The following is a 12,289-nucleotide window of genomic DNA, read 5'->3' as shown; positions in this document are numbered from 1 at the left end:
TATAGTTCTTTACGGTTTTGGCCAACAGTAATGAATTATTTGAAAACGAAATGAAAAATGTAATATTCAGCAACTGCCACTGACTTCTAATACTAAATAAATGCCAGTATCAGTACTAAATTAGACTTAACCCTAATTAAGTGGGCATTACAGCTCAAACAACGTTGTTTCATTAACTGTGAAGGCTGTATCCGTCTATAGGAACAAGTATTAAATATGTTAAGAATGTTTGTTAATTTTACTATAATAGTCTAATTTGATGTCATGGAAATAAGAATAATAACATGTATCACAATAGATATTTTTTATAAAATGTAAATTGGAGAAGAGGTGATAGTCAAGAAAAATTGCAGCCTTTTTAATGCTACGTACATTCATGATCCTTGCAAGTTAGTCTAAAGGCCAAAAGATTTGTGATACTAACTGTGTTGGTTGTAAATCTAATCAGAAAGAGAGAGCAAGAGAGATGTTATTTTCACATCAAATTAACAATGCCATTTTTACTGGGACTCTAGCACATTCAGTATTTTCACACTTCCCTTTCTCTCTCTCTCTTATGCACACATTGCCAATAGCTTTTGAGCTAGCACTTTTGAAGAGAAAGTAATGATTATGTGATCTTCATAAAGTTAAAGTGGAAGCTAGGTAACAGTTTTATATGCCTTTACAATTGTAAATATTTCTTACCAAGCTTTGCATAAGGAGGAAACTCTCCCTTAAAATATTCTCTCTCCAAAACATGAACAAAGAGAACTCCAGCAGAAGGATAAACATTTCGATCAGAATGCACCTTAGAGAGAATTGTGTACACTGGAAAGCAGGAGAATAGAAGAGGACACAACATGAGAAAAATAGATCCATGGAAAATAGTGATTACATATGCTTATTAAAACAAACTGAAAAATATGACATGGAATACAAATCGCAAAATATTTATTGCCTTTTTTATATATCTTCACAGATCTTCTTCAGATATGTGGCCCCTGATACTGAACAATTTAGCATTTCAATCTTAATTATATAAAACCCAAGAAGCAATTTACAAGTCACTTTGTATGTAGCAAAACATGTCATTCAAAACAGCTACATTTTTTGACTAGTTTGATGAAAAAGAAGAAAAGCATTTTCACGGTACTGTATTTCTCAATACATGTAGTTATTATGAAACGACTCATATTGCAATCAATTTTATTTCCAAATATGTTTGTTACAACAATCTTAGTATGTTAAAAATAAATAACACAGAGAAGCAGAACAAAAGGAGGGCTCTGTTTGAAAGAACTTTCAGAAAGCCTGTAATTTATGGCTAAATGCATTGTTTCCTTACTCCTGACAACCCTCTTGTTAAAAATATTTTATTATCAATCTTTCAGGAAGTATATATAACTGATAACAAATGCAACTTGCATTCCTTGATGAGTTCCAGCTCATCAAGAGCATCTCTCAACTTGAGAGGAAATGGGTGGGGCACATTCTGATCGCTATCAGGTAAAGGCTGGGGCATAAATTCCACTGTTTTTAAGCCTGCATTATAATCAGTATGAATAATAAGTGTTAAGCGCACCAAATCTATGATTATACTTTATTAAAGCTATGTAAAATTACATATATGAATATACATGTATGAGAACTTTAGATGCAGCTTTTATATTGCTTTTATTTCTTCTCTTTTCAGTTTTATTTTTCTTGGTTTTTTTAATAATCTAAATAGTCTAAATAATAATCTAAATAAATAAATAAATAAATAATCAATATCTGCCTATCTCAGATTCTTGGGAAACACTCGGTAGGTAGAGAAAAATGCCAAAGCCAGTCTGAATATATGGCTGACTTTGTTAAGAACACAATCTATATAAAATAAGAAATAAATGCAGTTTTATAAAAAATCCTTGGCAATAGAAGTCTAATGGAAACACATTCTTTAACTCTCTCGTTGAACTGTCTTACTATTTACTTATAAATATGTGATTAATCTAAAACTTCGTATTCATAGGAAAACAAAGTAGAATCAATCTAAAACCAATCATGTATGAGGTAGTAAAAATTCCAGTGAAGTATTTCTCAGTAATTCAACATAAATAATGTGGAAATATTAAATTAAATTCTGATTTTTTACCCACATCATGACTATAGTATCAACTGCATCAGCATTTCAGAAACTTCTTTTATCATTTGTTCACTTCTATTATATTAAGACTGAGTTTATATTTTAGAACTGCTACTTCATAAAAGAGGATAAAATTTTAGTTGGCTTCTAAAAGTTCAACAATGAAAGCTACTGACAAGTGGTAGTAAAAAGCAAGTACAATTAGGTTATTACATTCAACAAACCTGGAAGATAATATATACTTTCTATTCACTGTGTCTTAAGATATATGTAGATGAACTTTTCCTGTTACCCTTTCTGTAAATCAAGGATACACAGAAAAGGGGCGTTGGTCCTACCTGAGATGCTCCTTCTCGTTGGGTGGAGACAGCAGCCAGTGTGGGTGGTACTCATCCAATCAGCTTCAAGGACTGAGTCTGTCAAAAAAACCTAAATCCCACCCTTGTTACCGGGCAGACCAGCTTTTGACGAAGCACTGAAGGAGACAGACTTGGCATGCAGGAGAAGAGTCAGAAAGTCAAGAAAGAAAGGGACCAGACTGGCATAGGGAGAGTCTGGCTGCTGTCTCCACCCAACGAGAAGGAGCGTCTCAGGTAGGACCAACGCCCCTTCTCCATTGTGGGTGGAGACAGCAGCCAGTGTGGGACATACCCAAGTTCACTGTCCTGAAACCTGGGGGGGACCAGGCTGGTCCGAAACATCCTTCCTAGAAACAACCCGCTGCAACACTTGCCGCCCAAACGCAGCCTCCACCAAAGCAAATTTGCACAGTTATAGTGTCGTATGAATGGTCTGGTGAAGTCCATGTAGCTGCCCAACAGATCTCCAGCAATGTGGCCTGGGTAGCTCAGGCCACCGATGTAGCCACGCTGCGTGTGGAGTGGGCGATCACACAGGTAGGGCATGGAAGGGAGCGGAAATCATAGGCTGAAGCGATGGTCTGCCGGATCCAGTGGCCTCCTTGTGTCCCAAGGAGACGGGAAGGAAGGATACAAACAGAGCCTCCGATCGCCGAATGGTGGCAGTCCGCTTAAAGTAGATTCATAGTGCCCACCTGACATCCAAGGTGTGCCAACGGCGTTCACGAGGATGTGTCACATCAGAGTGAGGTGGGGCAGAAGGGGCAGAGGAATTGTCGCCCCACAGGTCTGAAGTGGATATAGTAACAGGGCAATCCCAAAGGGATAACTGGTCAGGAGTGGTAGGACGGGGCTCTTTCACCGAGTCCAAGACCCCAGTATCCACAGTTGCAGGTGCAGCCGCTGATAGGAGATGAGCGCTCGCCTTGTTGCAAAGTTTAGTGAGAACTTTGTTTCTGCGCTTTTCCACCTTGGAGGAAGTACCGCCATGCTTGTGACACTTGGATTGGGAGCGAGAGTCCTGGACAGCTGGAGGCGATCCAACAGGGGCCTGGATGGAAGGTCGATGGGTAACAGACAAGTTGTCTAATTGGCCATGGTCAGCAGAGCCGGGCTTCCGCCCGTGCTTCGATTTAGACAGAGCCTTCGGCATAATGGCAGAATTTGCAGCCAGGTAATAAAGTCACAGACCAAAGAAAGAGAAGGCAGCAAGTAATAGATAAAGGGGGAGCACGGAAACTCCACAAATAAATCTTCGTGATCAGTAGTTGGAGGCAAGGAGGGAGCGCAAAACCTCCACAAAATGGCTGCCGCGCCTCAGGCCAGGGAAGCCAAAATGGCAGCCACGATCAGAATCACCCTTAGGGAAGGAGAGCTGCCAATCTGCCAATAAAGAGCCTTGATAGTACAGGGGTTTAGTGCACCCTGTAATTAACACAGCTGCCTGCAATTTCTGCTGGTTCGAATCTCTCCAAGGCTCAAGGTTGACTCAGCCTTCCATCCTTTCTAAGGTAGGTGAAATGAGGACCCAGTTTGTGGGGGCAATAAGCTGACTTTGTATAAAACATACAAAAGAATGAAGGCTATTGCTTAACGCATTGTAAGCCGCCCTGAGTCTCCGGAGAAGGGCGGCATATAAATCAAATTAAAAAAAAAAAATAACAGGGAGCGCGCAGCTCCACAAAACAATATGCCGCAGCCTTGATGGTGTAGGAGCCGATGCAGGGTCGACGTAGAGAGCCGCCAGGAAGGGGAACACAGGGAGCGCGAAATTCCACTGAAGCGAAGCCCAGCTGGTCATCGGGCGCGCAAGCTGTCAAAGCGCCGCTCTCCATGCTCGGGCTAGATGGTCAGAGTGACAGCTCAAAAGCGGGAAGCCAAGCCACAAATCACTGTCCCAAACGGCTGAAGCCTTCAAATCAAACAGGGGCCACAAGGTAATACAGCAAGGAACCAGAATGCTCGCTGCGTCAAGCGCCTCTCTGAACAGTGCGAAAGACAACAAAATGGCCGTCGCCGCTCCCCAAGACAAACGGCCGAAACCAACCAGGAGCACTGAACTGACCCAATGGCATGATCAACTGATAAGGGGGGCCAAAATATCAAGATTTCCGGCAACATTCAGCAGCGATCCCTCGTAAGTCTCTACACCCCCAAAGGGGCTTCTCCCCAAAGGGAGAAACAGAAATATTCAGCCACCAGTCAATGCAGTCCCGGCAAACAGGCCAAATATAACTCACAAGAAATTCAAAAGGAGTCCAAAGGCAACCAGAATCCAAAGGGATGAAGCAGAATCCGTAATCAAACAAGCCAGATCGAAAAACACCAGAAAATCCAAGAGAGATGCAATTTTTAGAGAGAAAGAGCTAGAGACCCATACGCCCGTCCAAACTGAAGGACTGAGTCAAAAGCTGGTCTGCCCGGTAACAAGGGCGGGATTTAGGCTTATTGACAGTCCTTGAAGCTGATTGGATGAGTACCACCCACACTGGCTGCTGTCTCCACCCACAATGGAGAATATAATGTCTAAAATAACTGAAATACATAATTAGATGCAATATTTATGATTTTCCTGAGGTGTGCAATAAGTTGTTATTTAATCTTTCATACACATAACAAAACTATTTTCAATTTTAACTCCACTGAGAATGAATAATAATTCTAATTACCTAGGTCATCCTGACAACTTATCATAGGATACCCAGCCATCTTTGGTAAAGCTAAACCTATTTTAAATGCAAAACTTTTCAATTAACCAGCCAATACAAGCATTCCTCAATTTACAACCATAATTGAGCCCAGAATTTTAGTCATAAATTATGCCACTTATTAAACAAGTTATCCTAGGACTATGCCCGATTTTACATTGATCTTAAAGTAAATGCTGTGGTCATTAAGTGAATGTTATGGTCATTAAGGAAAACTGTGGTCATTAAGCAAACCCACTCTCTGCAACAGGCTTTTTTTTGCCAATTTACCAAAAGTAAATTCTGATTTGTATTTAAAAAAAACCCATAAATGGTAGCCACAATGCAGGATGTTGCAAATGGCCATAAAAGTAGGCCAGTTCCTATCCACCCAAACTGCAATCATGTGACCGTGGAAGGGGTGGGATCACAATTTTTAGGCTATCTCAAATTTAAATGATTATAAGTCAAGGAGACTTGTAATCCCTTTGTGAGCTGTCAACCATATGAATATTTAGGTATGTAATCCATATCTATTGGAAACAACCTTGATGTTTTGATATGTTGCTTGGAATAGGAGCAAATTTGATAGTTTGTTCAGTCTGTCCCAAGCCAAAGACTACAGGTAAAAAACGTACAAGTCATAACAGAAATCTGAATTGATAACTTGTAGAAGCTTTTACAAATAGGCCATTAGATGTACAGAATGAAATTACCTAACAGTAAGCCTAAGGAGTGAACACTGCAGGTTGGCCATCCCATGCTAGACAAAATCCACATCTTCATGTGAGGTATGCAAAAAATACTTTAATTAGTGATTTCTTCTATCCCAAGTATATGCTCTGGAACAGTGGTCCCCAACCTTTTTATCGCCGCGGCCCGCTGAGCGCGCGCAGGGGTGGGGGCACGGCCCAGGAGCTTTTGCGCACGGCCCATTGCGCACGGCCCAGGAGCCTTTGCGCTGCAGCGTTCATGTCCCCCGGCCGCTGCGCGGCCCAGTGCCAGGTACTCCACGGCCCGGCACCGGTCCGCGGACCGGGGGTTGGGGACCACTGCTCTGGAATATCATCAGTTGGCTGATAGGAACAATAGTCTCCTGTGCAAGGTGAGATCTAAAGAAGCTGAAACATACGAGGGTTCTGTGTAATTCTGCAAGCACATAAGATCATGCTTCAGGATCAACTCATTGCATCCCACTGTGCAATGTACCCTACAACATAAATTCTTGCTTTATTCCACAGAGTTCTCTTTACAACCCTGTAATCCCTGACTTCAAGGTGGGGTCAGGGTGACTGAATAGAGCTGAGCATTTACTGGCCAGATGCGCTCCCTGACACCTACATGGAGTTCACAGCAAATATTTTCTCTTTGCATCCTGATAGAGAAATATCTCTTCCTGCCTAGAACTGAACTCTCAACCGTCTGAGTGGGAGGCAAGCATCTTCACTTCTAGGCTACCGCGCCACTCTTATTCCACAGAGTGTGAAATAAACTAATTCAAGAGAGATTTTAACTCTTGCTTCAGTTGGGTCAGTCCACACATGCCAATATAACTAACCATTAGGCATTTTTCTATTCATCTGAAAAACAGACAGAGAAATTGTTCTCCACATGTGATATAAATGCAAAATCTCCCAGTTTTTGAGGTATTTAATTAAATATACTGCATTATCATATTTTTGTCACTTTCTAATCCAGATGTTCCTCTACAGTATTTTCACATTAGCCAGTTATTAGCCTGCTTTCTAATTAAAGCAGATATTTCATTAGCATATTTAGTCCACTAGTTCAAACAGTATCACTATTAAAATAATGTGGTGACCATATTGTGTGGTAATCTGAGCATATTAGGAAGAAATTAAGAGTAGTCCAACTATATCTGCTGTTCATTAATCTTTGTCAGCGTAGAATGACTACACAATGCTTCAGATATTATTCTTAAAAAGTGCAATAGAACAATTAGGGGTTTCCACACCCCCAAATTAATCTGCCAAATTAATCACAAACTAGCTATTGGCAGTTCTTATTTAATCAAAGGAGTCCTATTGCAAGTGTTATAAATGTTCTTTCATTTCTAGTTATGGCTGCAAATATATGTTTTCCCAATTTTCAGCTTTGTCATGAAGCTCTTGCTGCATTCCAGTTTTCAGATGGTCTGTTTTCCCACTGCAGTATAGGAAATGTTGCCTTGCCATAGGAAGTTGACTTATTTTATTTTATAAATCACACTAGTATTGTATTTAATTCATTAATTGAACCAGTATGTAATTATTCTACAGAAACATTTCTTTCCCAAACCATACTTTAAGATTCTAGAATTTAATCTAGCGATTCTCAGAAGTGGTGCACTAATTGTTTAGTTCCCTTTCAGTCTTATTCTTCTATTTTTTTTTATTTTATGTAAGATAGCTAACTATTCAAAAAAAAATTAAAATCAAAGCCTAAAATGGTAGGAACAATTTTTCTCTAACTGATCCTGACGTTTAAAATATCCCCTAAAATGAAGAGCCTTGGTAGTACAGTGGTCTAAGGCACCCTGTTATTAAGCTGGTTATTAAGACCAGCTGCCTGCAATTACTGCAGGTTCGAATCTCGCCAAGGTTCAAGGTTGACTCAGCCTTCCATCCTTTCTAAGGTAGGTAAATTGAGGACCTAGTTGTGGGGGCAATAAGCTGACTTTGTATAAATATACAAAAGGATGAAGACTATTACTGAGCACATTGTAAGCCGCCCTGAGTCTCCGGAGGAGGGCGGCATATAAATCAAATAAAAAAAAAAAAATTGAGTCAAGAACTATAAATGGGAATAACACAAATAAGCAGCATTATAAACAAATTATCTCACTCACCAGTTTACTAATGTGGTTAAGGAAATGCCAGTATGGAGGAATGCACAATATCTTTAAACGGAGCCATTATTTGAATGAGGAAAGCCACAAAAAATTTAACTGAAAAATTTAGTAGCAAACAAAAAAATTAGAATGAGGAAAACAACATTTAGAAGATTAGATGTTTATATATTTGTTGCTTATCTGCACACATTGTCAGTAAAACACATCAGAAGTGATTTGTCGCACAAATATTGCAGAAAGTAGAAAACTCCCATTTAAATGCCTAAACTTACCATTTTTCTCAGCAGCTTTAATGCTACTGCTAATATATTTGATGATGTACTTTGTCTTCATTCCATTTACGCCAGCAGGAGGGTATAAGAAAAAAGCTTTCCAAAGTAAAACAGATGCAAGATAAATAAATTAATACTCGGTCAACTATTTTTTCAGTGGTCAAAGGCCATAAGTCAAAAAACATTTCTTGTGACAGATTCTTATCTTTGCTTGTTAAAAGAGAAACAAGAGAGATTTTTTAGTTCACACATAATGCTAAACAAGCCATGGATGGAATTGATTCAATTGATTAAGCCGCTACCACTTGAAGGAGGAGGCAAATGGAAGTTATTGGAAATGTATACTGGTATATTGCTAACTTTATTATAGTTAAGCAAGAATTCCTAACAATACAGCATAGTCTAATGTTCAGGCACAATGTTTCAGGAATAAGAGGGAAATTCATACGTGAGGGAACCTTGGTGCTCTCTGAGCTTGCTTGTTTTCTTGTAGATGTTTCATTACCCAAACTAGCAGTGATAACAAGCAAGCCCAGAGAGCACCAACCCTGATATCTCTGGGTTCCCTCATATCAACCCTGAGCTACAAATAGTCTCCTTTATTAACAAATTCACAGGTGCTGATATTTTTTTAAAAAAGAGTGTTACTAAATCTGCTTTAAGATATTAATGGCTATTGAATATTTTTGTTTCCAAAGAAATGTAAAGATGACATCTTAACAGCTTCCTGACATTAAAAAACACCCTAAGTACAGATCACTTAGAGATGTCATAAATTTAAATTCTTCTCCAATTTGTATCAGAAATGGAGTTTGAGCTATTACTGTTAATCTAACATTAATACGGTTCCTCAAAATTTACACATATTTCTTAAACATTAGTTTCACCCATAACATTTTGTCTTATTTATTTATTTATTGTATTTATTTATTGGTTCGATTTATATGCCGCCCTTCTCCGGAGACTCAGGGTGGCTTACAATGCGTTAAGCAATAGCCTTCATACTTTTTGTATATACCTGCTTAGTAGGGCTTTCGCCACCCCCCCAAGCGGTGTTCTTTTTTATACAAAGTCATCTTATTGCCCCCACAATCCGGGTCCTCTTGTGATCTTGTTTTCTTGAAACATTGACTCTAAAACATGTTTTTGATGTTTTGAATAAATTATATAATGCCTACAGCATTCAGAATATAAAACCATTTTAAAAAGAAACATTGGGTAGCTCACCTGTAGTTGATTCTACAAGTAGCTCTTGATACAGTAGTCATGATTGAAATTTTCTACAGCCGAGGTAGACAGAAAACATACCTCCAGAAGGACAAGCTCCTGGATGCACTTCCTGTAACTTTCCCTTCAGCTTCCGTGAAAACCAAGTTGATAGAATAGGAGATTAGAAATACCTATCATAGTAGAGATTTGGAGAAGGAGAGGAAGACAGAGGGCATAGCAGCCTGTGTATCTTCAAAAAAGTGTCTGTATATCACACATATGGATGAATAACAAGCTTATTTCAGGAAGATGAACAGATGATACCCAAATTATCTCTGGATAGTTTAATCCCTAAAAGATCCCTGGATCTTTTAACCATCTTTTAAAATAATTTAATCTCTGGCTTAAACATGGGTGACACTGAATGTGAAACATTGGGACCATATTGCTGCCTGACAGAATTTGCTGAAACACACAGAGAGCAGAGAACTAAGCATCTTATACATTAGGGATCTCTAAAAAATAAATTTATTGATAAAATATATCTGTGTTGCTTGCTGTTAATATCTTGAATACCACAGTCTGCTTCCGTGACAAAACAATAAAGTAACAAGGAAGATTCATTAGCTATTTAATGAATAATTTCACAGTTAGTTGAAACCGCAAGATGCCCCAAAGGGATGACTAGTTAATGTCAACTAGTTAATTCACTAGTTAACTAGTGAAACAAGTTAATGAATTAGATTGCAAGCTGAATCAAGAAGAAACTGATAAAAAGATCCATTTCTAAATTTTGCAATTCTAAAAGGTAAACTGCATCCCAAGTACATACTGTGAAAGAGAAACTATGAGGTCAGGTGCAACTTGCCCTCATCATAAAGTGTTTGCCCAGCAAGTAGGAAAACTGTAGAAATATGAAAGTTAACATTAGCCTCTGCATCACAGGGTCATTAAGACTGACTAAAGAATGTTATTGGAACATTGGAAGGGACTTTGGAGGTCTTCTCGGCACTGCTCAAGCAAGACACCCTATATCAGTGGTGGCGAACCTTTTCGGCACCAAGTGCCCAAACGGGAATGCATGTGCATGTGCATGTGCGCGTGCCAGAACGCCAGAAACCCAAAGACTAGCTGGCCGGCACACACACACTGGGGTTTTTTTGGCCGTTTTTCAGGCCATTTTCAGGCTGTTTTCTGGGCCATTTTCAGGCCATTTCTCTGGCTGTTTTGAGGCTGTTTTTGAGCAGTTTTGAGGCTGTTTTTTGCCATTTTTCAAGGTGTTTTCAGGCCATTTTGGGGCCTTTTTCAGGATGTTTGGGGAGCTATTTTCCGGCCATTTTTCAAAAACCAGAAGAGCAGCTGGCGATGGTACGCGTGCCCACAGAGAGGACGAGCTACCTCTGGCACGCGTGCCATAGGTTCGCCATCATGGCCCTATATTATTTCAGACAAATGGACATCCAATCTCTTTTTTAAAATCTCAAGTGATAGATATGGAACTTGTTACAAAGGTTGGAGTAGTTTATGATTAAAAAAAGGAGAAAAAGCTTTAAAAAGGAGTGAATGCATACTCCAGAAAATGGTTTTATATTCTTTCTTGTTCTGGAACAGAATAATGGACATTTCATGCTCCACGAAGGGCAGAAAAATCCCAGCCTAATCAGAAGGAATTTTGTGAATAAGAGATCAAGGAATGCATAGAACTACAACAGATAGGATGATATCAATTGAGAAAAATAAGCTAGATCTTTTCTTCATAGGGTACTGTGCAATGAAAAAAGAGTAAAAGAATTGAAAATTATCAGGTTTTAACTAGTAAAAGAGATGCCAGTTATAGTAAAAGAGGTGCCAAAGAAATAAACAGATGCAAACTGCTTCTTGTTTACATAAGGTTCATGGAAAAAAAATAAGAGGAAATGTACAAGAGTTTTTCTGCCTCAAATAGAGTAGAATAAAAACTCCCTTTTTATGACCCTGTAGTCCTTGTTTAGGGTAGAACTGGGGCAACTGGATGAAGTTGAACATTTACTAGCTAAATACTTACTGAAATTCTCGTAATTTTTAGTTTCCTCCTATAAAAATACTGACTATAGAGATGTAGTCTCTATTCGTTAGTATCACTACTTCTAGTCCATATTGCAAGGAAGGCAATAAAATTCTGTACCATCCGCCCACGTGTTCAGAGACTATCAATTGTCTGTTATTGTTAAACTTACTTTATATATAATAAAATAATAATTCCTTGCTAATTGGGCCTTGATTCTGCAAGGAATCTTGATAGCTATTGGGAAAAGACACTAGTAACAATCTGTGGGTGGAGCATTCATTTGTATGCATATGTCTATTAAAATTCACCACAGTTCTAGAAGATTTTGATTATGACTAAGGACAAGTACATTATTCAGCTGTGCAAAGGAACATAATAATGTTCTTGTCAAATCATTCCTTTAAATTCAGTTATATATTAAAAGAGACTTTTAAAATTATTACTAAAGCCAGTAGTTTATTAATATATTTGACCTTTACACCATTTTATAACTAATTGGTAAAATAAGTTCACTTACCACCATCTAGAATCAAGATATAATTTTACCAAGTTAGGGACTTCCGGTTGGCGATTCGTGGAGACATGGTGGTAGGAGAGTGATCTCTGCTCTCCAACCCCGTTTTTCACCGTGTTTTGGGGACTCTCAGGGGCGCAAAGCCCGGAGAGCTTTGCGAACTAAAGAGGGAGTCAGGATTTCCGGCGGTGACGTAGGGTCATGGCAGCACGGGGAAAGAAGCACTCTGTTCCCGGTGCCGAA

General features: G+C 39.0%; 1 protein-coding gene across 10 annotated transcripts in view; it reads right to left on the bottom strand.

Annotated features, from left to right (window-relative positions):
* Positions 1 to 12,289, bottom strand: part of SGCE (sarcoglycan epsilon) — a 57,163-nt gene that overhangs the window by 19,131 nt on the left and 25,743 nt on the right. For 6 of the 10 annotated variants that reach the window (XM_087892771.1, XM_034402381.3, XM_087892769.1 and 3 more), the window contains exon 2: positions 688 to 810. In XM_087892771.1, coding sequence (XP_087748897.1) covers positions 688 to 810 — 123 coding nt within the window. Of the gene's footprint in view, positions 1 to 687; positions 811 to 8,276; positions 8,373 to 12,289 lie in introns of all 10 variants that reach the window. The other 4 variants (XM_034402379.3, XM_034402378.3, XM_034402380.3 and 1 more) reach the window with 1 other exon arrangement.

This window comes from Pantherophis guttatus, chromosome 4 (assembly GCF_059756535.1).
Source record: "Pantherophis guttatus breed Tessera chromosome 4, ASM5975653v1, whole genome shotgun sequence".
Classification (NCBI taxonomy): domain Eukaryota; kingdom Metazoa; phylum Chordata; class Lepidosauria; order Squamata; family Colubridae; genus Pantherophis; species Pantherophis guttatus.
This window is presented reverse-complemented; position numbering and strand designations above follow the sequence as displayed.